At 40.5% G+C, this 26,060-nt stretch overlaps 1 protein-coding gene across 6 annotated transcripts in view; it reads left to right on the top strand.

The window, feature by feature from the left end:
- Positions 1 to 26,060, top strand: part of LOC105476867 (ubiquitin specific peptidase 32) — a 254,106-nt gene that overhangs the window by 223,021 nt on the left and 5,025 nt on the right. For all 6 annotated transcript variants that reach the window (XM_024791263.2, XM_011733147.2, XM_011733146.2 and 3 more), the window contains 9 exons: positions 148 to 322; positions 763 to 914; positions 1,828 to 1,939; positions 3,288 to 3,499; positions 10,578 to 10,762; positions 16,750 to 16,836; positions 18,982 to 19,102; positions 24,038 to 24,229; positions 24,865 to 25,153. In XM_024791263.2, coding sequence (XP_024647031.1) covers positions 148 to 322; positions 763 to 914; positions 1,828 to 1,939; positions 3,288 to 3,499; positions 10,578 to 10,762; positions 16,750 to 16,836; positions 18,982 to 19,102; positions 24,038 to 24,229; positions 24,865 to 25,153 — 1,525 coding nt within the window. The remainder of the gene's footprint in view (positions 1 to 147; positions 323 to 762; positions 915 to 1,827; positions 1,940 to 3,287; positions 3,500 to 10,577; positions 10,763 to 16,749; positions 16,837 to 18,981; positions 19,103 to 24,037; positions 24,230 to 24,864; positions 25,154 to 26,060) is intronic.

The raw sequence follows: 26,060 nt of genomic DNA, 5'->3' as shown, positions 1-26,060 counted from the left end.
TCAATTTAATATTTTGTGGTAAATGAAGAGTAAGGATTATATTCTTTACATTTAAATCCAATATATTTAACCAGTTTCTTTGAATTTATATAGAAATGCCTCTCTTTTGGATTTTTGAGAGAAAATTCTCATCTTTTTTATTGCTAGGCCTGGGACAACCATCTAAGAAGAAATAGATCAATTGTTGTGGATTTGTTCCATGGGCAGCTAAGATCTCAAGTCAAATGCAAGACATGTGGGCATATAAGTGTCCGATTTGACCCTTTCAATTTTTTGTCTTTGCCACTACCAATGGACAGTTATATGCACTTAGAAATAACAGGTAGGTCGCAAAGTTCTGAAAAATTACTTGACTCCATTAAATTTGTTTTATTTAAATAGCCTGAATTTGTAAGCATAGTTGTTTGTTTACAAATAAAGACTGGTAGGCAGCATATTATAATCGAGCAACCTAATTTTAGGCATGACTTGAGGTTTCAAAGATTTAGATTGTGGCATGTTTTTTTGGTTTCAAATATGCCAGCAACTCTCTTTAAAACCTGCAAAGCCACTCAAGCTTTTATGTCAGATGAACACGAGAAAAATACTGATTTCACTCAATATTATCCCGAAGTACCATCTGTTTTCATGTTTACACATGAAATAAAAATTCTAGGCTGAAATATTTGCTTATATTTACAGGTCATATATATCTATACACAGTATGTAAGACTTTCGATGAAACCTGCATTTTACTGATAAAAGATCTTTTCTCTTTACTAGTGATTAAGTTAGATGGTACTACCCCTGTGCGGTATGGACTAAGGCTGAATATGGATGAAAAGTACACAGGTTTAAAAAAACAGCTGAGCGATCTCTGTGGACTTAATTCAGAGCAAATCCTTCTAGCAGAAGTACATGGTTCCAACATAAAGGTAATGTTAACTACTCTAAGAAACTTTTGATTCTATCCTTCAAAGATGACAGTTTTCTCAATTATTGTGATCACTTGTTATGTGACCAAGAGAGATACTAAAACATGACAAAAGCTGAACAACAACAACAAAATGCCAAGTTTTCCAACCCAGAAACTTAAAAGAGTTTTCTACCAGAATAAAGGAATAATACTGGTGGTGGTATTTTTGAAGAAGGGAAATATGTAAGGCTGCCTATATGGAGTGATCTAGCTGTGTCACTATAGTAAGGGTTTCCTCCAAAGACTGCTGCTGTTACCAAAGACTGCTACTATTACACTTGACAGCTCTTCTGTATTACCACTGTTACTAGAATTCTTCCTAGGTTAAAGTATTTTATGTATTTATGAATATGTGTTTTTAGTATTTATGAATATATATACTTGGTCTTTTAACACACTAAGAAATTAAAAGAGTAAAGACAAATTAACACCAATCATGTCTTTCTACATACCAGCTGGGGAAATAAATAATCTAATAAATATATTGCCTACTCTAAGCTCCTGCAACTGGTATTATTTATATTCATCTTTGGGATTTCTGAACACACGCCCACCTCATTGACATTTTCTTAATATGAAATGTAAAAATGGGGTCTCTGAGAGTTGGAATTTAGATCCCTGAAACGAAGACAAAACTGAAGAAGTCAGTCATATACAACACACTTCTTCCTGTGGAAAGAGATACTAGTTCGACAGTTGAGCTTAGTTTTCAGTTATTTTTATCAAGCATTCATCCTTTATGTAGTTGAAATCATCTTGTTGGTTTTACGGATGAAAGCACCTAAGACATTCTTTTGAAATACATTAGAGAGAGAACTTTTCCATTTTATCTGAAACATCTCCCCCTTCTCATCTTGCTGCTGCTTCTGTAGAACTTTCCTCAGGACAACCAAAAAGTACGACTCTCAGTGAGTGGATTTTTGTGTGCATTTGAAATTCCTGTCCCTGCATCTCCAATTTCAGCTTCTAGTCCAACACAGACAGGTAAGATAGAACTAGAACTCCTTCTCATGATTGCACCTTTAAATGTTTGTCTAAGAGTTGTCATCTTTTTTATATTTCTTCATGCTGAAGATACTATAGCAGAATAATTTTGGAACCCAAGGGAAACCTTACTGATTATTCCATATTTTTTAGATGAGAAACCTAAAATTTAGGGAACCCAAGTGACTTCAGTTAGATAGGTAGTTATTATTAGCTAATATACCCTTGGAATTCAGATCTATTTGATCTAATACTAACATGGCAACAGCTAGTATGAGAGGAACATACTACCAGAAAATATAAATAATAGATATAGCTAGAAAGAAATCCAATATTATATGTAATTTAATGTGGTCACTCACTGAGTCCTTTTAGCCACTGGTATGCTTTGTCTATTCTTTATATTACTTACAATTAGGCTAATTCCCCAAGTATAAAGGGCTTTATGAGGCTCCCCTCATTGACGTGTAGTAGGTAGATAGTCCTGACGGTGAGTTGATGGATGATTTAATTTTAGTTTTAATTTAGAGCATCACTGTCCAATATAATTCTGCAGTGGTGGAAACTTCTGTGATTTTGCCATCCAATACAGTATCCACCAGTCACATGAACTGTTAAGCACTTGAGATGTGGCTAGTGTGACTGACAGTAATGCATTTTTAATTTTTATTTTATTTTATTTATTTATTTTGAGAAAGGGTCTCACTCTGTCACCCAGCCTGTAGTGCAATGGCATCGTCTTGGCTCACTGCAGCCTCTGCCTTGTGGGCTGAAGCAATCCTCCCACCTCAGCCTCCCAAGTAGCTGAGACTACAGATGTGTGCCACCATGCCCAGCTATGGTGTATCTTTTGTAGAGATGGGTTTTCACCATGTTGCCCAGGCTGGTCACTGGCTCCTGGGCTCAAGGGATCTGCCTGCCTCAGCCTCCCAAAGTGCTAGATTACAAATGTGAGCTGCGGCATCCAGCCTAATTTAAATTTTAAATGCAACATCTGGGTAGAGGTTACTGTATTGGACAGTGTCTTCAAAGGCGAAGAGAAGGAAAAGAAAACAAGTGGTAGAACTGTTTGTGTGCTACAACATGGTGCTGATACAGGTTTCTGCAAAAATTCTGCTTAATAGTTTCCAGCAGTTACTCTTTCCTTTTCATTTAGTTAAAAGTATGAGTTAGGGAAGTAAAATTGTAAATTAAAATCTTCCAATAAATCTAGAATTATTTATACTATGATTTCTCCCTGCCCTGTGTTAAGAGACTACACTGTCTGTGGTCCTCAGGATACTTGAGAAAAGAGTAAAGATAAAAGTACCACAAGCTTATGATGCTGTACTTATCTTTGAATTTGTAGATTTCTCCTCTTCGCCATCTACAAATGGAATGTTCACCTTAACTACCAATGGGGACCTACCCCGACCAATATTCATCCCCAATGGAATGCCAAACACTGTTGTGCCATGTGGAACTGAGAAGAACTTCACAAATGGAATGGTTAATGGTCACATGTCATCTCTTCCTGACAGCCCCTTTACAGGTTACATCATTGCAGTCCACCGAAAAATGGTTAGTTAAATGTTAGGCAACTCACTGCCGGTCTTGCTAGTGTCATTTGTGAAATAGCCATTTTCTGTCTTTGCAACATCACTGAATGCATTTTCTTCTCTTTTTTTCTTTAACTTTTTAAAATTTAATAATTTTACAAATTTTTTTAAAATTTTTTTATCCTGTCCTCAAAATCTGTTGCTATGAATGCATTTTCAATGTATTATATATGCTAATATAAGTGATCAGAGCCAGGATTTAGTATTACTCATGATGGCTAATGTATGAAATGACATTCCTCATCCGTATATTAAGAGGCAACAGGATAGTCAGTGCATCTGAGTACTACTTTCTTTAAAAATTTGGGTCTCCTGGCCAGGTGCAGTGGCTCACACCTGTAATCCCAACACTGGGAGGCTGAAGCAGAAGGATCACCTTAGCTCAGGAGTTCAAGGCTGGCTTGGGCAACATAGTGAAACCTCATCTCTACCAAAAAAAAAACAAAACAAAAAACAAAAAAAAAACGAAGCCATGATGGTGTGTGCCTATAGTCTCAACTACTCTGGAGGCTGAGGCAGGAGGATCACTTGAGACTAGGATGTCAAAGCTGCAGTGAGCCATGCTTGCTTGCACCACTGCATTCCAGCCTTGGTAAGACCCTGTCTCAAAAAAAAAAAAGAAAGAAAGAAAGAAAATGGCTGGGCGCCGTGGCTCACACCTGTAATCCCAGCACTTTGGGAGGCTGAGGCAGGTGGATCACCTGAGGTCAGGAGTTTGAGAACAGCCTGGCCAACGTGATGAAACAAAAATTAGCTGAGCATGGTGACATGCACCTATAGTTCCAGCTACTCAAGAGGCTGAGGCAGGAGAATTGCTTGAACCCGGTCAGCAGAGGTTGCAGTGAGCCAAGATTGCGCCACAGCACTCCAGCCTGGGTGATAAAGCGAGACTTTGTCTCAAAAAAAAAAAAAAAAAAAGTGTCTCCTAAGCCAAACATGTTTAGGAGGATCCCTTGAAGACAGGATTTTGAAGCTATAATATGCTGTGATGCTGACACCTGTAAATAACCACTCCACTCCAACCTAGGCAATAAGTGAGACTTTGTCTCTAAAAAAATTAGAAAAAAACAAAAACCAACACACACACACACAATTTATGTTTCCTGTGTGTTTATGTAGGTATGTACATCTTCACTATCACATAAATGCGGACAGCTTTGGAAAAGTTTGGGTGGTTGTTGTTGTTTTCTTAGAGGACACAAGAATGTTCTTGGGCAAAATCAAGTTGTGCATAATTCCTCTCTTGATAGTCTAATATATAACTATTGCATTAAAGGTTGACTCTTTGGTAAAAAAGAAAAAGGAAGGTTTGAAAACTGGTCAGTGGATAATGGTTACAGAGGAGGTAGTCATCGGGTATAGTGGCAACTTGGTAGAGTAGAAAGGGCACTGAACTAGGCATTTAGCAACCTATGTTTTAGTTCTAATGCTGCCACTAGATAGCTGGTTGAGCTCTTTGGACTTTAGTGTCCTAATTTCATAAAATAAAGGAGAGCAGGGCTTCTAGATCATTTCTAAGATCCATCCGTTACCCCTACCTCTATTCAAAAATTCACTCTATTTTTACTTTTTATTCCCATCTTATTTATTATATTTATTGGATAAGATATTCTGTTCTCTACTCATGTAAAGAGCAGATGAACTGAGCTTTGTAAGGATGCAAAGTCAATAAAAAAGCAAGTAAATTGATTGTATAGCAGCAACAAGAGAAAATGAAATTGTAAAAAAGGTACTGTATTGGTTTCTTAGGACTACTATAACAAATTACCATAAATTTGGTGGCTTTAAACAACAGAAATACATTCTTTTTTGGGTTTTGTTTGTTTGTTTGTTTTTTTGAGACGGAATCTCGCTCTGTTGCCTAGGCTAGAGTGCAATGGCGCGATCTCAGCTCACTGCAGCCTCCGCCTCCTGGGTTCGAGCAATTCTCCTGCCTCAGACTCCCGAGTAGCTGGGACTACAGGCACACACTGCCGTGCCTGGCTAATTTTTGTATTTTTAGTAGAGATGGGGTTTCACCATGTTGGCCAGGATGGGTCTTGATCTCCTTACCTCGTGACTTGCCTGCCTCAGCCTCCCAAAGTGCTGGGATTACAGGTGTGAGCCACTGCACCCAGCCCAGAAATTTATTCTTTCACCGTCTGGAGGCCAGAAGTCTGAAACCAAGGTTTCCGTAGGGTGGGGGCTTCCTCCAAAGGTTCTAGGAGAGAATGCTTTCTTGTCTCTTCCTAACCTCTGGTGGCTCCAGGCATTCTTTGGCTTGTGACTGCATAATTGCAATCCCTGCCTCTTCATGTGGCCTTCTCCTTCTCTCTGTCTTTCTCTGATAAGGATACTTATCATTGAATTTAGGGCCCACCCAGATAATCCAGGATGATCTCATCTTGACATCCTCAACTTAATTATATCTGCAAATATATAAAAATCTTTTTACCAAATTAGGTCACATTTACTGGTTCTAGGGGTTAGAACATGGATATACTGTTTTAGGGGCCACCATTCAACTCAACTACAGATATTATTAATCTTAGTATCAAAAAGATTAAATGCTGAGAGAAAATTAAGTACCTAGGAATAAACTTTTAAAATGACACATAAGACATCTATATAGAAAATAATATATTGATAGAAGTTAAAGAAGACTTTAATATTGGAAGGAATAAACCATGTTCATGGATTAGAAGACTCTATATTTTAAGATATCAGCTCTCTACAAACTAATCTACCGATGACAATGCACAATCCCAATAAAAATGCAAAGTCTGCGCATGTGTGGTGTGTCAGTTAATAAGCTGATTCTCATACGTGGAAATACAAAGAACTGGGAATAACCAAGATACTCTTGAAGAAGAATAAGGTATGAGGATATCATCAAGATTGGATATCATCCAGATATCAAGATTTATTTCACAAAGATATGATATTTAAAATAATGTCATACTGGTATAAGAAAAGACAAATAGACCATTGGGATAGAATAGAGAGCCCAGAAACCAGTTCACAAATGTATGAACACCTGATTTATAACGAAGATAACATTGCAGAATGGTGGGAGAAAGAGAGTTTTCTCAGCAGATGGTGCTGGGACAATTAGATATCCATATGAAACTTGGCACCTACCTTTCACCACAATTCCAGGTGGACTATAGAGCTAAATTTGAAAGCAAAACAATGAAACAGCCCTTGAAAGATAATAATGGTGAATACATTCCTGACACTACTCATATAAAAGAAAAGATTAAATTGGACTTCATTAAAATTGATAACTTGGCCGGGTGCGGTGGCTCATGCCTATAATCCCAGCACTTTGAGAGGATGAGATGGATGGATCACAAGGTCAGGAGTTCAAGACCAGCCTGGCCAATATGGTGAAACCCTGTCTCTACTAAAAATACAGAAATTAGCTGGGCGTGGTGGTTGTTGCATGTAGTCCCAGCTACTTTGGGAGGCTGAGGCAGGAGAATCGCTGGAACCCCAGGGGCAGAGGTTGCAATGGGCCGAGATTACACCATTGCATTGTAGCCTGGGCAACAGAGCAAGACTCCATCTCAAAAAAAAAAAAAAAGTGATCAACAACACTAGTAATCAGTGAAATGTAAATTAAAACAATATTATGATATCAGTGCACTCACCTGAACAGGTAAAATTAGACTGACAGAGTTGCTAAGTAGAGCAACAGGAACTCTCATACCATGCTGATGAGAATATAAATTAATACAACTACTTTGGAATACAGTTTTCTAGTTAAAGATAAGCAGTTCTACCTCTAGGTATCCACCCAAAAGATATGTGTACCAGGAGATATGTTCAAGAATATTCATAGCAGCATTATCTGTAGTAGCCCCAAAATGAAAACATTAAATGTCCATTAATTGTAGAAGGGATTGGGAAGTTGATATATATTAAGATAATGGAACATTATACAGGAATGAAAATGAATGAATTTGTAGTTATATCCAGTATAAATGAATCTCATAAACCTAATGTTGATGGAAAGAAGCCAGACACAAAAGAATTAGGCTAGGCACAGTGGCTCACACCTGTAATCTCAGCATTTTGGGAGGCTGAGGTGGGCCAATTGCTCGAGCCCAGGAGTGTAAGACCAGCCTGGGCAACATGGTGAAGCCCTATCTCTACAGAAAATACAGAAATTAGCTGGTGTGGTGTCACATACCTGTAGTCCCAGCTACTTGGGAGGCTGAGGCAAGAGAATCTCTTAAGCCCAGAAGGTGGAGGTTGCAGCGAGCTGAGATCACACCACTATACTCCAGGCTGGATGACAGAGCTAGACCCTGTCTCCAAAAAAAAAAAAAAAAAAAGAATTAAGTAATTATATTTATAAATAAAAACTTTTAAAACAGGGAAAATGAAATCTAGTGTTTATTTACTTCTGCATAGGATATAAAACTGTAAAGAAAAGCAAGAAAGTGATTACTGTAACATTTAGAATAATAGTTACCTTTGTGAAGAAGGGAGAATTTGTGATTTGGAGGAAGCAAATGGGAGGCTTTTGAGTGCTCACTATATTCTGTTTCTTAAACTCAGTGGTAATGGAAAGCTAGTTGCTTTGTGATAATAATTTAAAATGGTCTTTTGTTTTTTTTTTTTTTTTTTTTTGCATTGGAGTTTCGCTCTTGTTGACCAGGCTGGAGTGCAGTGGCGTGATCTCAACTCACCGCAACCTCCGCCTCCTGGGTTCAAGTGATTCTCCTGCCTCAGCCTCCCAAGTAGCTGGGATTACAGGCATGCGCCACCATGCCCAGCTAATTTTGTATTTTTAGTAGAGACGGGGTTTCTCTGTGTTGATCAGGCTGGTCTCGAACTGACCTCAGGTGATCCACCCACCTTGGCCTCCCAAAGTGCTGGAATTACAGGTGTGAGCCACCGCACCAAGCCAGAAATGGATTCTTTTTACCTCTGATTTTTTTTTTCTCTGAATTAGTAGCCCTTGGCTTAAAGTTTCTTTTTTTTTTTTTTTTTTTTTGGATTTGGAGTCTTGCTGTTGTCACCCAGGCTGGAGTGCAATGGCATGATCTCTGCTCACTGCACCCTCTGCCTCCTGGGTTCAAGTGATTCTCCTGCTTCAGCCTCCCAAGTAGCTGGGACTACAGGTGCCTGCCACCATGCCCAGCTAATTTTTGTATTTTTAGTAGAGATGAGGTTTCACCATGTTCGCCAGGCTGGTCTCAAAGTCCCGACCTCGTGATCCGCCCACCTCGGCCTCCCATAGTGTTGGGATTACAGGCGTGAGCCACTGCACCTGGCCCTGGCTTGAAGTTTCTAACCATGTTAATAACTGGGAGTAGAATTTATCTCAGTAGTAACTGAGAAAGTATGGGCCCTAGGGCACTAGGGGAAGTTCCTTAATGAGAGGATGAAAATTGTGTGGGTTTAGCTACATTTTAAAATTTTATAAAATATTTGAACTGAACTCTGTCTGGATTTCTCTGGGTCTTATAATAATAGTAACATATGAAATAGGGTCTTAAAATTACATATTTAAGCTTAAATGAAAATGGCAAAATAAAATGCTTAATAATCTGAATAAAGAAGGGTCTTTTTACTTAGAAACTAGCTAACTTAACCCCTAGTGAGTTGATAAGTTGTTGATTTAGCTTTTCTAACTACTCAATAAATACCAAACTTCTTAGGAAATTACATGTTCAAAGGTTCAGCAGCTTTGAATAACCTTGAACTCTCACCAACCATTCCATTATACTAAATGTTTATTAAACAGCCATTTCCGGGATAATTCTGTGCAGTATCTCTATATTAAGGAATATCATTAAAATCTCTTTAACGCAGTGGCTCACACCTGTAATCCCAGCACTTTGGGAGGCCAAGGCAGGCGGATCACGAGGTCAGGAGATCGAGACCATCCTGGCTAACACGGTGAAACCCCATCTCTACTAAAACACAAAAGTTAGCCAGGCGTGGTGGCAGGCACCTATAGTCCCAGCTACTCGGGAGGCTGAGACAGGAGAATAGTGTGAACCCGGGAGGCAGAGCTTGCAGTGAGCTGAGATTGCACCACTGCACTCCAGCCTGGGCAACAGAGTGAGACTCCATCTCAAAAAAAAAAAAAAAAAAAAAAAATCTCTTTAACATACTCAAAGCAAATTTTTAAAATTTTTACCTTACTTTTATCCTATCATATATTTAAAAAACAAAAAAAAAAGATTAAAATCACTTAACTGCTTTTAGGAAGGTGGATAAGCTTGTTGCAAAACAGAATTACTAGGTTTTACAAATCTCCAAAACTTTGGGAATTGCTACTCCAACAACCACTATCCACAGCTTATCCCTAGAAAACTATAGTTGAGAGAGTCTTTTTTTTTTCCACTGGCATCTTTTCATTTCTTTGTCTTTTTCGAGACAGGGTCTCGCTCTACCTTCCAGGGTAGAGTGCAGTGGTACGATCACAGCTCACTGTACCCTCAACTTGCCAGACTCAAGCAATCCTCCCATCTCAGCCTCCTGTATAGCTGGGACTACAGACACATGCCACCATGCCCCACTAATTGTACTTATTTCTTTATAGAGATATGGTCTCCCTACATTGCCCAGGCTGATCTCAAACTCTTGGGCTCAAGGGATCCTCTTGCCTCAGCCGCCCAAAGTGCTGGGATTACAGGCATGAGCCACCACACCCAGCTTACTGGCATATTTTCTGGAGAAAGAAAGAGTCTTAATTGTTTAAAAGCCTTTAGCTATGAAGCTATTACTAGTTTTTACATTTGATTCACTGTATGTGAGAAATGTTTATCAAAGAAAACTGTGGTTTGAATATATTAATTGCTGAAACCCAAGTTTCATAGAACAGGCAACAACTTTAAAACTGGCAATACCTCAGCCCTTTTAATGACTCCACTGTCACCGTTCTCTTTGTGTCAGTAAAGATGGCTTTATAAATATAGAGAAGAATGTGATAGTGACTAATTTGAAATGGTGATAATACCTGTTATTGGCAGGGTTAGAACTAAAGGGAGGAATCAAAGGCCTGTCTTCTCAACTCTCTATTCTCTTGTTTGTACATATAGATGAGGACAGAACTGTATTTCCTGTCATCTCAGAAGAATCGCCCCAGCCTCTTTGGAATGCCACTGATTGTTCCATGTACTGTGCATACCCGGAAGAAAGACCTATATGATGCAGTTTGGATTCAAGTGTCCCGGTTAGCGAGCCCACTCCCACCTCAGGAAGCTAGTAATCATGCCCAGGATTGGTAAGTTCAGGGGATCCATCTAAACCTGTGGTTTCAAAACTCTAGAAAAATAATTTATATGAATTCTGTGTGACTGATAGGACCCAGCCTATGTCAAGTTAATCACTCTTGGAAGAACCACTCAGAGAGCATACAATTCAACCATTTGGTTTGTTATTTGGAGTAGGAGAGACTATACAGCTTCCTTTTGCCAAACATTCTAGTGTCTAATAATCTTTCAATTCTCTAATCTTTTGCCTCGATTCGTCCTGCTAATGCTTCAAGTAATATCCTTGTCTTCTGTGTTGCAAAAGTAGAGAATATGAATTCACCAGGAAATTTGTATAATCTCAGTCCTCTGAAATTCAGAATGAGATTGATTGCATACATAAACTCTGAAAAGTCTCATGATCCAAAAAATAATTCTGTTGGATTATTTCCATACCATGTCATTCTTTTTTCTTTTTCCCATACCATGTCATTTTAACATGAAGTAATTTCACAAATCTAGATAAAAATAATAAACATTTTCTGTTTTCTTTCCCTTTTTCCTACCACTGTTCTCTTTGATTAGTAAGTGCATTTACTTTGAATAATTTTTGGGATTGCGATGATGTCTTATTTTTATCTCAATCAAATTATAGATCATTTTCTTTTTCTTTTTCTTTTTTTTTTTTTTTTTTTTTACGACAGAATTTCGCTCTCGTTGCCCAGGCTGGAGTGCAATGGCACCATCGTGGCTCGCTGCAACCTCCACCTCCCGGGTTCAAATTATTCTCCTGCCTCAGCCTCCCGAGTAGCTGGGACTATAGGCATGCACCACCATGCCTGGCTAATTTTGTATTTTTCATAATAGAGATGGGGTTTCTCCATGTTGGTTAGGCTAGTCTCAAACTCCCAACCTCAGGTGATCTGCCCGCCTCAGCCTCCCAAAGTGCTGAGATTATAGGTGTGAGCCGCCACAGTGGGCCTGTAGATCATTTTCTTGCCATCATGGTACAAATAAGAGTTCTGTTTTATGGGAACTAAAAAAAAGTTCTTTACTTATTTGTTATGATATGGAGTCTTCTGATGATTAGGGTAGGGCTTAGGATAAATCTTTTTTTTTTGAGGCAGATTCTTAATTTGTCATCCAGGCTGGAGTGCAGTGGTGCAATTTTGGCTCACTGCAAACTCCACCTCCAGGTTCAAGTGATTCTCATGCCTCAGACACCTGAGTAGCTAGGATTATAGGTGCTCACAACCACACCCAGCTAATTTTTGTATTTTTAGTAGAGACAGGGTTTCACCATGTTGGCCAGGCTTATCTCAAACTCCTGGCCTCAAGTGATCCACCTACCTCGGCCTCCCAAAGTGCTGGTATTACAGGTGTGAGCCACCACACCTGGCCAGATTTAAATTTAAAGATTTACGGTGGCTCAAGCCTGTAATCCCAGCACTTTGGGAGGCCGAGACGGGCGGATCACAAGGTCAGGAGATCGAGACCATCCTGGCTAACATGGTGAAACCCCGTCTCTACTAAAAATACAAAAAACTAGCCGGGCGAGGTGGCTGGCGCCTGTAGTCCCAGCTACTCCGGAGGCTGAGGCAGGAGAATGGCGTGAACCCGGGAGGCGGAGCTTGCAGTGAGCTGAGACCTGGCCACTGCACTCCAGCCTGGGTGACAGAGCGAGACTCCGTCTCAAAAAAAAAAAAAAAAAAAATTTAAAGATTTAAATAAATCTTTACTTAAATACATTATTTATTTATTTTTATTTTGTATTTCTTTGAGATGGAGTCTCGCTCTGTTACCCAGGCTGGAGTGTAGTGGCGCAATCTCAGCTCAATGCAGCCTCCACCTCCTGGGTTCAAGCGATTCTCCTGCCTCATCCTCCTGAGTAGCTGGGATTACAGGTGCCCGCCACCACACCTAGCTAATTTTTTTTTTTTTTTTTTTTGAGATGGAGTCTTGCTCTGTTGCCCAGGCTGGAGTGCAGTGGCGCAGCGCGATCTCGGCTCACTGCAAGCTCCACCTCCTAGGTTCATTCTTCTGCCTCAGCCTCCCAAGTAGCTGGGACTACAGGCACCTGCCACCATGCCTGGCTAATTTTTTTCTTTTTTTTTTTTTTTTTTTTTGTATTTTTAGTAGAGACAGGGTTTCACTGTGTTAGCCAGGATGGTCTCGATCTCCTGACCTCATGATCCACCCGCCTTGGCCTCCCAAAGTACTGGGATTACAGGCATGAGCCACCACACCCGGCCTAATTTTTGTATTTTTAGTAGAGACAGAGTTTCACCATGTTGGCCAGGCTGGTCTCAAACTCCTGACCTCAAGCGATCTGCCCGCCTCAGCCTCCCAAAGTGCTGGGATTACAGGCATGAACCATCGCACCCGGCCAAAATAAGTTATTTAAATAAATAATTATTTGAAGTATTTAAGATTTAAGTAAATCCTAAAGGGAAACTGCAAATAATAGATAAGCAGTTCTGTTGATGAATGTTGCGTTTAGTAAAGATGAAAGTTGGACAAGATTAAATTTGAAGGAAGTAATTGAATTAAAGGGCTTCTAGACTAGGGCTTTTCCTAGGACTTGCTAATCAATTGGATGTGGAGCATAGAGAAAGAGGAATCCAGGCTGCCTTTTTTGTTGTTGTTGTTTTTGTTTTTGTTTTTTTTTTTGAGCTGGAGTCTTGCTATGTCGCCAGGCTGGAGTGCAGTGGCACAACCTTGGCTCACTGCACCTCTGCCTTCCAGGTTCAAGCAATTCTTCTGCCTCAGCCTCCCAAGTAGCTGGGAGTACAGGTGCATGCCACCACGCCTGGCTAATTTTTGTATTTTTAGTAGAGACAGGATTTCATCGTGTTGGCCAGGATGGTCTCGATCTCCTGACCTCATGATCCCACCTCAGCCTCCCAAAGTGGTGGGATTACAGGCGTGAGCCATTGCACCCAGCCCAGGCTGGCTTTTTACCCTGAGCAATTGTTTGTGAATTGTGGTACAATTTGATGGAAAAAGGAAAACTGGAGAAGGAGCATGTTTGGGCAAGAAATGACAAGAATCAAGTTAGATGCAAGAAGTCTATTATATATTCAAGTGGGAAATTCACTTGAATGTCCTTTGCTGGTGATATAAATACAGATGTCATCAACAAATAGGTGATATTTAAAGCCCTGAGACCAGATGATTAACATTTAGAGGGTGAGAGTTAAATACAGAAGATTCCCATGATCTTTACATGAACTCTGAACTGAGTTCATAATGCATTCCGACATTTAGAGATTAAAAAGGGAAAAAGAAGCGTCAAAAGAGATTGAGGCTGGGTGCAGCGGCTCATACCTGTAATCCCAGCACTTTGGGAGGCCAAAGTCGGAGGACCACTTGAGGCCAGGAGTTCAAGACCAACCTGCCCAACATGGCAAAACCCCGTCTCTACTACAAATGCAAAAATTAGCCGGGCATGGTGGTACGTGCCTGTAATCCCAGCTACTTGGGTGGCTGAGGCATGAGAATCGCTTCAACCCTAGAGGTGGAGGTCGCAGTGAGCTGAGATCGCACCCCTGATTCCAGCCTGGCCGACAGAGCAAGATTCTGTCAAAAAAAAAAAAAAAAGAAAAGAAAAAAGAGAGAGAGAGAGAGATTGAGAAGGAGCAGCCCGTAATGTAAGAAGAAAACCAGGAGTTAAGTGAAGAAAGTATTTCAAGAAAGGAGTGATAGTCATTTCAAATGCTACAGAGGACTGGGAATTGCCTGCTGGATTTGATAAAATGGTCTTTGGTGATCTTTGTGAAAGCTATTTTAGTATAGATAAAGGAGTAGAGATTGGAATGGGTTAAAGAGAGAATGGTCCTTCGGACATTAAAAAAGATAGCCAGGCATGGTAGCTCTCACCTGATTCTAGTGGTACTTGGTAAAGTTATGGATGAAATAAGAGTGACCTGGAGTTGATGATTATTATAGTTGGGTAATGAATACATGAGTTTTCATTGTATAGTTCTTGACTTATTGAGTGTTTATGTCAATGAATTTGAAATTTTAGATTAAATGAACAAAATCCTGGAATTCAGGGTCTATGTAGAAGAGTGACTATTTTCAGGGACAGTGGATAAAGAGGAAAATAAGGATTTCAGGGCAGCGATTGGAGGTTTCTCTTGGGTAAAAGAATCATTAAAATATTAAAATAGGGATGTTTGAATAAGTAAGTGACCCAAAAAGATAGGAGGTGGTGGTTGCAAAGTAGGATACTTGGAATTGATATATTGGAGGTAGAAGAGTTTGTATTCACAAAGTCTAGAATATGACATTTAGAGAGGGTTTACATATGGGGTGGAGGAAGTTATTGTTGGAAGAGAGAAGTTACTGTTGTATTAATTGCGTTGATGTTGATGTCACCAAGAATAATAATAGGAGAAGTGGTGGAGAAAAAGTACAGTGAACTGGGCGCTGCAGTCTTTAGTGAGTAAAGAAAGGATCTACCTTCCAAGGAGGAATAGCAGGTGGCATAATTCAGTAGCACAAGCTACAAAGAAGCTGGAATGTTTTAGAAAAGGAAGGAAGAAGAAATCATGTACAAGTGGGATAGGAGTAAGGAAGAGATCTATTTTACCTCCAGGTTCTGGATTGTATGAGAATAAAAAGTGCAGGGGGTAGGGTATGGTGACTCACACCTGCAATCCCATCACTTCAGGAAGCTGAGGCGGAGGATCACTTGAGCCCAGGAGTTCAAGGCCAGCCTGGACAACATGGCAAAATGCTGTCTTTACAAAAAAATGTAAAAATTAGCCTGGTATGGTGGTGCGTGCCTGTAATCCTAGCTACTTGGGAGGCTGAGGTGGGAGGATCACCTGAGCCCAGAAAGGTGGAGGCTACCGTGAGCCATATTCACACCATTGCACTGCAGCCTGGGTGACAGAGTGATACTCTGTCTCAAAAAACATGGAAAAAGTCTGCAGGGGAAGCAGGATTCTCAAGAAAGCCAGGCTTCATTCAGTTAGAGCAAAAAGGTAAAAGAAATTTTCAGAAGAGAAGTGCTGCTCAGCTTTCTATGAGAGTGCTACTTGATTGTTTTATCCCGTTACCTTTCTTTTGATTCCTCACTTATTGCTGGCCTGATTTGGATATGGTACTAGATTTGGATATGGCTATCAATGGTCATTCACTGGACGAGTTATGCAGAAAGATGAGAACTCCTGTGTCAGATGTGATTCTCACTTTTGCCCTTACAGTGACTCTTTATCATGGTTTCATTACCTTCAGTAGCCCATGTATTAGCCACTATCAGTTGCCAGATGAGCTGTAAAGTATGCCACTCTTATGTTATATTCCTTGCGTTGCTTCCTTCTCCCCTACCTCCAGCTTTATTGAACTATAAGTGACAAGTAGGAATTGTATATACATCTAAGGTGTACAACTTATGTTTCAATAACATGTATAAATTATTGCATTGCTCCTTGTTAGGGCAAGGATGAGTAAATTTTTTTAAAAGTTGGAAAATTCACGGGGCCATCTTGACATAATCATTGACAGTTAAAAGAAGTTACTCCAAAAAGCTTATAACTCTGAGTAGTTAAGGCGGTACTTAGCATGTACCACATCAGCGATTCTGATTAAAGAAGACTTCTAAATATACAGCTTTCTGCAATGTGTCAGTGGTCTTGTCATGGAAAGATCTAATTATTTTAGTTTAATGTGAATTAAATCCTCTGATAGAATTAAGGCTGAAGGATAATTGGTATTTGATTTCATGATTAGCTTATCTTATAAAATTTTCGTGGGCCACATGGACTCCCTTAGAGACATCTGGCAGTTGTATGTCTACCCTTCTGTAAGCCCGGATACAGGATGGGAAGCCAGAGTGTATTTGGTACAGGGCTGCAGCTAATGGATTAGGGTAAGTAACATTGAGCTGTCAGCATGAGCATACTGCTGTGGCAAATGCCCCTTCCTAGGATTACTTCAAGAGAAGATGAAAAGGAGTTGGACCTCGAACCCAAAATGCTTCTTACACTCTTTTTGTTCTCTTCTGTTTCAGTGATGATAGTATGGGCTATCAATATCCATTCACTCTACGAGTTGTGCAGAAAGATGGGAACACCTGTGCTTGGTGCCCATGGTATAGGTAAAGTGACCTGCAAAAGAATTATTTTAGTAGAATTTCAGCTTTAGATACTATAAAATTTTCATAAGATTTCCAGTTTTGAGAAGTAATTAGTGAACAATGAAAAACTTAAGAATTGTGGCTGGGCACGTGGCTTTGAGAAGCCAAGGTGGGTGGATCACCTGAGTCAGGAGTTTGAGACCAGCCTAACATGGTAAAACCCCATCTCTACTAAAAATACAGAATTAGCGGGGCGTGGTGTTGCATGCCTGTAATCCCAGCTACTTGGGAGGCTGAGGCAGGAGAGTCACTTGAACCCAGGAGGCGGAGGTTGAAGTGAGCCAGGGTCCCGCCATTGCACTCCAGCCTGGGCAACAAGAGCGGAACTCCGTCTCAAAAAAGTTTTTCACTTCCTTTTGAGGTCAATAGATAAGTTTTGCTTTTGAGACTTAGCTGATTTTATAAACTCTATAGTCCATACCAAATTCATAACTTGTGATAAACATTTATTACTCTGTAACTTCTCCTCTCCTTTTTTTTTGTTTTTTTGTTTTTTTGTTTTTTTGTTTGAGATAGAGTCTCACTCTGTCGCCCAGGCTGGGGTGCAGTGACTCAATCTCAGCTCACTGCAACCTCTGCCTCCTGGGTTCAAGCAATTCTCCTGCCTCAGCCTCCTGAGTAACTGGGACTACAGGCGTGCACCACTGTACCCAGCTAATTTTTGTATTTGTAGTAGAAATGGGGTTTTGCCATGGTAGGCTGGTCTTGAACTCCTGACCTCAGGTGATCCACTCACCTTGGCCTCCCAAAGTGCTGGGATTATAGGTGTGAGCCACCACGCCAAGCCTCTCCTTAGATATAAATAAGTTTGCCAGTTCTGAGCACAGTAGAACAGTCTTTACTAGACCTTGCTGGAAATCTGTTCTTGGTTTTTAAAGAGTTATGGAGATTGATTGGTCATTGCTGTTACAGCAGTGAAAATGCCTAATGATACTAAAGTCCACCTTTAGAGAACTGCAACAGACTTAGCAAACTGAGTCTAAACTAGGCATTAGCTGGGCATGGTGGCTCACACCTGTAATCGCAGCACTTTAGGAGGCCGAGGCAGGCAGATCATGAGGTCAGGAGATGGAGACCATCCTGGCTAACACGGCGAAACCCCGTCTCTACTAAAAATACAAAAAATTAGCCGGGCGTGGTGGTGGGCGCCTGTAGTCCCAGCTACTCGGAAGGCTTAGGCAGGAGGACCCGAGAGGCAGAGCTTGCAGTGAGCCGAGATCATGCCACTGCACGCCTGTTCAGGTGACAGAGCGAGGCTCCATCTCAAGAAAAAAATAATAATAATAATAAAGTAGGCATTGGAACCATGACTTAATATTATATCATCCTCCCCTACCCCATCTCCCACCCCACCCCTGCAACTCTAGAAACTTTTTTTTTTTTTTTTAATAAACAGAATCTCACTCTATCGCCCAGGCTGGAAGTGCAGTGGTGCGACCTCAACTCACTGTAACCTCCGCCTCTCAGGTTCAAGCAGTTCTCCTGCCTCAGCCTCCTGAGTAGCTGGGATTATAGGTGCCCACCACCATGCCTGGCTAATTTTTGTAGTTTTAGTAGAGACAGGGTTTCACCATGTTGGTCAGGCTGGTCTCGAACTCCTGACCTCAGGTGATCCATCTGCCTCGGCCTCCCAAAGTGCTGGGATTACAGGTGTGAGCCACCATGCCTGGCCTTTGTAAACTTTTATATGCATTTATTTAATCTGCCATTTTACAAACAAGGAGCTAGGTGTTATACCAGATAAATTGTCCTACCTCAGAGCATTAAATAACTGAATTTGGAATTTCTTGAGTGCTGTAGCATCTCAAACAGTCAATTCCCATGTCATTTATTTGCCATAAAGTTCACATCTTCCTGTGATTAACAGATGGTTATCAAGTACTTTGTAAAAATAGACTTGAACAGTGAAAAGCATGATTTCCTGAAATGCTAATAATTATTAATAAGTATCCTTACATTTATCAGAGTCTGAAGTTAGAAACTCATGACCAATTGTGAGGCCCAAGAGGAAAGCAGAAAAGTAGGAAGGGAGAATATTTTTTATGAAGAAAATTTAGATTCCTTCATAATTATTTCTTCCTCTGTGGATCTTTTCCCCCTTTTTAGATTTTGCCGAGGCTGTAAAATTGATTGTGGGGAAGACAGAGCTTTCATTGGAAATGCCTATATTGCTGTGGATTGGGACCCCACAGCCCTTCACCTTCGCTATCAAACATCCCAGGAAAGGGTAAGTATTTAGGGCCACCATAAAGTGGTGGTTTTTATATGGGAAATTTCCCCCAGTTTAACTCTTATGCCATTTCTGTTTTAGACAATTTAAAAACAACCAGAAAAACCTTCATTGGGATCCTCTGTGGCACCTAATATATTGACATGTTTGCTTGGGTTTTTTCATTTTCCAGCTTCTGGAGTTCATTGTATTGGGGCATTGTCTTTGTCCATTTTGTGTTGCTGTAACAGAGGACGTGAGGCTGGTAACTTACAAAGAAGAGAGGTTTATTTAGCTTACTGTTCGGCAGCCTGGGAAGTTCAAGGACGTGGTCCTGGCTTCTGGCAAAGGCTTCTGTGCTGCATCATAACATGGCAGAGAGAATCAAAGGAGAACAGACACAGGCAAGAGGGAGGACCAAACAGGAGGAAGATCCTCGCTTTCTAACAGCCTGCTGTCTTGGAAACTCACTACTGCAAGAATGGCCCCAAGTATTTATGAGAGTTTCACCCCCATGACCCAAACACCTCCTACTAGGCCCCAGCTAACAAGGCCACATCGGGGATCCAATTTCAACATGCATTTTGGTGGAGACAAACTGTATCCAACTATAGCAGGCATTAAATTTCAAAAATATTAATAAGTGAACCTTGAAACAAAACTGTGTCTGGCCATGACATATCAATAAGCATCTCTCTGTTAAATATTACTGAAGTTGCAGCATTTGGTAACCACAGTTACTTAGTTCAAATGTGTCCCAGGGCTATAACTGCTACCTTTAATAGACATAGTGATCAGAAAAGTTAGAGAAAGGACTGAAATGTTTCAATTTTGGGTACCTAAGAGCACATCTCAATGGCCACTGTTCACACTTCACATTCTTCTATTGTTGCTCTCTGACCAGAGCAATTTTTAAATTTTGAAAATGTTCCTTCAGAAATAGTTTTAACTCCGTACCTAAAAATGTTTGCCTCAGGCAGTTTTAATCAACCAAATATTATTTGAAGGGTAAAGACATTAAGAATCTGATAGGTAAAAGCAACAGAGTCAAAGGAGTTTCTTAAGTCACATGAGGAATTGTAGTGGTTTTGCATTTTTATGACTCTTGATAGTTGGAAATTTCCTTTACTATTTTTTAAAGCATTCCCTTTGGATAAGTTAGTAACAGTAACTGACTTTTCTGTCTTGTTATGCTATGGAGGACTGGGGAAACTACCAATTCTAGACTTAGTTTCCTATTTAGATCCCAAAATATGCCCCACACACCAAGGCTCCTGGGAGCCCTTTCTAGCCAGAAATAAGTATAATTTGTGGGTGCTTGTCAAATGAAAGATCATTAGGCTAAACTTAAAGAAAGCTGAAAAGAAACTAATGTTCTAGATCATGCTCACTAGCAAGGAGGGAAAATTTTACCAGTTGATAGATTCATAAATCTTTGTCAGCACAAAATCTGACAGGGCATTATTCTGACAAGACATTACTGTCAATGATGATAAATTGTTTGGCTCTATGAATCTCTTCCCCTTTTTAACAAGTCCAGTGTGCAATCTGAAAAGCTCTTTAGGACATCCTGCTTATAGGAAACGGCCTACGTGACCTGTTAAATGTTACCCTACTTCCACTTTCAGTGATGCACTTAGGATACCATGGAAACGAAGGGCTATTGATGCCTTGCTAGGGAGTGGGGCCATATGACTAATCTGGGCTCCCCTACGTGTAGGGTTTCTGTATGTGCTTAGAAAGTCACATAGACAAAACAGATACCTTGGTTCAAATTGGGATTATTGCCCATATGCTTTATATTTTTTGTTCCAGTGATTTCCCTTTTAGGAATTTATCTGAGGGGAGAATACTCTGTAATTACTCCATAATTTGCAGGCAAATATCATCATAGCATTTTTTAGGAGAGTAAAACTTATTAACAACTTACATTTTTCTCACATTAGAGGAATGGTTAAATAAAGCATGGTGTGTTCATTGGATAAAATATAATGCAGTTGTTGAAAATGATTACCAGGAGTTTTTGCTAACATTTACGGGAACATGCTTATGATATGTGAAAGTTTTTTTAAAAACAAGACATAAAGTTGCATATACTGGAAATAATACCTTCAATATTGAAAAAAAATACTATTTAGGAAAAAGGACAGAAGAAAATCTGCCAATATTTTGACAGTGGTTGCCTTTGTATTAAGAATATAAAAGGATTCCCTGCCTTTTTACATTTTTCTCTGCTTTCCAAAATTTCCACATGAATATTATACCTGGTAATCAGAAAAAAAATAGAGGGGCAATCACTCTTATCCTTTACATTTCTCCCGTTTGGACCTCAGATTCCTCAGTAGAAAATTAAACTAGATGCCAGCCTGGGCAATATGACGTCACCCTGTCTTTACAAAAAAATGCACAGTTTAGCCAGGTGTGGTGGTGTGCACCTGAAGTCCCAGCTGCTTGGGATGCTGAGGTTGGAGGATTGCTTGAGCCCAAGAGATCAAGGCTGCAGTGAGCTGTGATCTCGCCACTGCACTCCAGCCTGGGTTGTAATAGAGCAAGACCCTGTCTCAAAAAAGCAAAAAACAGGAAGAAAGAAAGAAAGAAAATTAAACTAGACAAATTATTAGGCCTCTCTCCTTTTTTAATAGTCTTACAAATATATATAAACTATTACTTCATTTCCCATGTTTTGTGTTAAAGATGAACTTTAAAGCAACTTTGAAAAAGAAGAGGATGCCTATAAGTAATTTATAGACTGTTTAATAAGTTAAATAGAGTAGAGGATCTAAGCGTAGATCCCAAGAGGTAAAGGGAATCTTTATCACTTTGGGAAATTTTACTGATAAATAGAAATTATTGTCAGTGCAGTCCATAAATATGTTTTTTATCAGCCTTCTTTCCTCCCTGTCTTCATCTAGCACTATAGCCTGTGTTCCACAGAAAATATAGTCAATAAAACCAACATTCTTTACTAGCTTACTCTAATTTGTGGTTGGCTATGAAGTATTCCTGGTAGAGGTAATAGAGATAGTATTTAATTGGCTATGAGAAAAGAAACACTATCATATATGATACACCCCTTTTTCTACTCATTCCAACAACTATGATACAACGTGTTTCCTTTTGAAGCACGTCAGTTTTTTCCTTGAGTGACCAGTTCAAAAGATGATGACAGTTAATATCTTGTTACTACAGAATTTGTACTCAAAAAAGAAGTCTATAACCCAAGTCCAAACCAGATTTCCTTTTCTAAAAAAGGAATTTTCCTCTAAGTTCCCCTTTTTAAATGAGCTCTTTAGCCTGGTTAGTTATGCAGTGCTAGAACCTTAGCTGCATGATCAAACCCAACCTTGCTAGTTTATAGCAGCATTTGACAGCCTCGTGACTCAACCATCCTCTCATGTAGGGAAAAAGTCTCACCTGAAAACCCGTTCTAAACTGAATGTCTTGAGCTGTGCCAATTTGTATTCCAGGCAGCCTAATGTTCCCATCATGAGTTTCAGGAAGGGAAATTCATGGAGGAAGTTGCCTCAGGAGAACCTGTTCACCTCTGGAAGGGAGGAGCAATAAATAGGGTGGGTGATGGACATATGTGACCTTTGCCACCGAGAGGCAGTCAGTGTGGGCCTTGTAGTCCGGGCTCTGCTTTGGGACACAAATATATACTGTGTGAGTCTATTGGTAGCATCTATAACCCTGATGCTTCACCCACCTTCCCATACATTAGAGGGACAAACAGAAGGATCCCAGCTCTGTGGTTCTTGATTGTTTGTCAGGTAGCAGCCAGGAATGGAGAGGGAAAAATTCTTTTTTTTCTGTTGCACTCTAGATCCTTCCTTCTCTCCTTCTTCTTCATTCCACACCACCCCCAACATACATCCCTGCACCCCACCCACTCTTTGCTCTCTCTCCTTTCTTACACTTAACTCCTTCTTGCTCCACAGCCTAACATGCTGATTAACAGGACCCCAAAGGTTTGGGTGGGTATTAGGGGCCTTCTCAACAAAAGCAGCACACTCTTGAGCTTGCTCTTCCTTTTGTTGCCATCTCAGATAAAAAGGCCCCATGAGGGAGGAGACAGATAATTATAGACTTGGTATTCTGATAACTCTTATATGGGATCAGATGCAAATGAGTTGTACCCTGTGGGGTTTCAGGCTCTGCTGTGTTGTCTTCTCATGGTGAGCTTTTCTGTGCCCTTATCTCATCCAGATCTGGCTTCTGCGTTTCATGTTATTTCTCCTAGCCTCTGTAAAGTCTGCAGCACACTAATAATGCTCTGGCTTTCTGATTAAAAATAAATGGCTTTCTATCAGCACTCCTGGCTTGAGGGCCAGCTCACATGTAATCCCTTATAGGATTCCAAAGCTGTTAAATAAATGCAGTTATTTTTGTTTTTGTCATTTTGAAGCATTCAAAAATTTTTCAAGAAAAGCTATGGTCATATAAATGTAAATTTTATCCAGAATGTTACTGATGTAACATTTGTGAATAAATGTGTACGTGCTGTATTTGCTTAGACTCTAGTTTGGGTTGTGTTTTCTTTTCCCTTATTTTTGAGACAGGGTCTCTCTCTGTCATCTGGGCTGGAGTGCAGTGGTATAATCACAGCTTACTGCAACCTCTACCTCCCAGGCTCAAGCAGTCCTGCTGAGTATCTGGGACTACAGACATGTGCCACAACGCCCGGCTAATTTTTAGATTTTTCTTTTACAGAGACAGGGTCTCACTCTGTTGGCCAGGCTGGTTTCGGACTCCTGGATTCAAGCAATTCCCCCACCTTGGCCTTCTAAAGTGCTGGGATTACAGGCATGAGCCACCATACCCAGCCAGTTGTATTTTCTTTTTCCTTATATAGAGTAAAATAAGGGTAAGTGACGGAGAGGTTAATGCATAGCTAGATCACCACTTTAAATGCCTTCCCACACACCCCTTTCCTCCTGTTCCCTCTACCTGCAGGTTGTCGATGAGCATGAGAGTGTGGAGCAGAGTCGGCGAGCACAAGCCGAGCCCATCAACCTGGACAGCTGTCTCCGTGCTTTCACCAGTGAGGAAGAGCTAGGGGAAAATGAGATGTACTACTGTTCCAAGTGTAAGACCCACTGCTTAGCAACAAAGAAGCTGGATCTCTGGAGGCTTCCACCCATCCTGGTATGTTACAGTCCTACCTCTGAGAGAGCAGGAATTTAGCATGAAAGAAAGAAGACATGAACAAACATGAGGTTTTGTTATTTCTGAGAATACGACCCTTCCTGCAGCAGTGTTTAAAACACTTTCTGTACAAGGTTTTTATGTTGAGTACAGAGATGAATCTTTCTACAAATATTTAGTAGTTCCTTTTCCTAAAGAGCTTATAACCTAGAAGAAGAGATCAGTCAGGTACACAGTAACTGCAATTCAGTGCGATGTGAGAACTGCCACAAGGGGTAAAACATGGTGAATTTGAACTTCAGGAGAGGGTCAACTTCTGGCTCTGTGGAGAGAGGAAGCTTCGGCTGGCCCTTTGTGGACTCTAGAAGAGCAACTGAGCCCAGAGGCAACACCCACTGCACTGTCACATGGCTGTGGCACACTGCTGAGTGTGTGTGCACAAGCATACCAGTGCACTGGGGCCTGTGTGGAGGCCTTTATGAAACCATATTTTTGAAGTCTTTAAAAAATTATGAAGAGTAAATGTTCTGTTATATATTCTCAAACATTCACATGTATTTGACTTGTTTTTTCCATGTAAATTTTGTATCTTCAGAACCCTTTAATGCAGATGTTTTCTACCTTTACTTCTCCAGATTATTCATCTTAAGCGATTTCAATTTGTAAATGGTCGGTGGATAAAATCACAGAAAATTGTCAAATTTCCTCGGGAAAGTTTTGATCCAAGTGCTTTTTTGGTACCAAGAGACCCGGCTCTCTGTCGGCGTAAACCACTCACACCCCAGGGGGATGAGCTTTCCGAGCCCCGGGTTCTGGCAAGAGAGGTGAAGAAAGTGGATGCGCAGAGTTCGGCTGGGGAAGAGGACGTGCTCCTGAGCAAAAGCCCATCCTCACTCAGCGCTAACATCATCAGCAGCCCGAAAGGTGAGGCCTGGGGGCCTTATGCAGGTGCTTTCTTGGGACTCCTGTAGGCTACCTATGTTTCTCTGTGTTTTGTTTCAGAACATCAGGTTGGTTGGTGAAAGGAACCTATCTGGAATCAGACCTATCTGTATTTGAGCTGTGTAACTTTTAGCAAGAGATTCAGCCTCCCCGAATCTATTTTCTCATCTGTAAAATGGAGATAATACCAGGTTTACAGAGTTGAGAGTTTGACACATGGAGAGTAAAGCACTTCACACAGTGCCTGATATATGGTAAACAGGAATGATAGCTGCTGTCTTGTCCCCTTATAGCAAAAGTTCTGAGTTTCCCCATCTTTCAAGGGGTCTGGAGGATCAAAACTCTTTATTTTTATTTTTTTTATTTTTTATTTTTTTGAGACAGGGTCTCACTCTGTCACCCAGGCTGGAGGGCAGTGGTGCAACACAGATCACAGATCACTGCAGCCTCGAACTCCTGGGGTCAATCGATCCTCCCACCTCAGCCTCCTGAGTAGCTGGGACTACAGGCACACACCACTGCACCTGGCTAATTTTTGTACTTTTTTGTAGAGATGGGGCTCTACATGTTTCCCAGGCTGGGCTCGAACTCCTGCGCCCAAGGGATCCTCCTCCTTTGGCCTCCTAAAGTGCTGGGATGACAGGTGTGAGCCACTGCACCTGGCCCAAAACTATTTTCATAAAAATACTAAAACAATATGTACCTTTTCACTTTCATTCCCTCACAAGTGTACAATGGTGTGAGAGACAAGATGACATGGAATAATATTGTCACTTTGACAGTGAATTCTGTGCTAATGTATTGTACTTTCTCATTCCTGTTTTAATTTCTGATATGGGAAATATTGATAGATAAAATTCACATAAAATTCTAAGGGTTCTCAGTAATT

The sequence above is a fragment of the Macaca nemestrina genome, chromosome 17 (genome assembly GCF_043159975.1).
Source record: "Macaca nemestrina isolate mMacNem1 chromosome 17, mMacNem.hap1, whole genome shotgun sequence".
NCBI classification, from domain to species: domain Eukaryota; kingdom Metazoa; phylum Chordata; class Mammalia; order Primates; family Cercopithecidae; genus Macaca; species Macaca nemestrina.
This window is presented reverse-complemented; position numbering and strand designations above follow the sequence as displayed.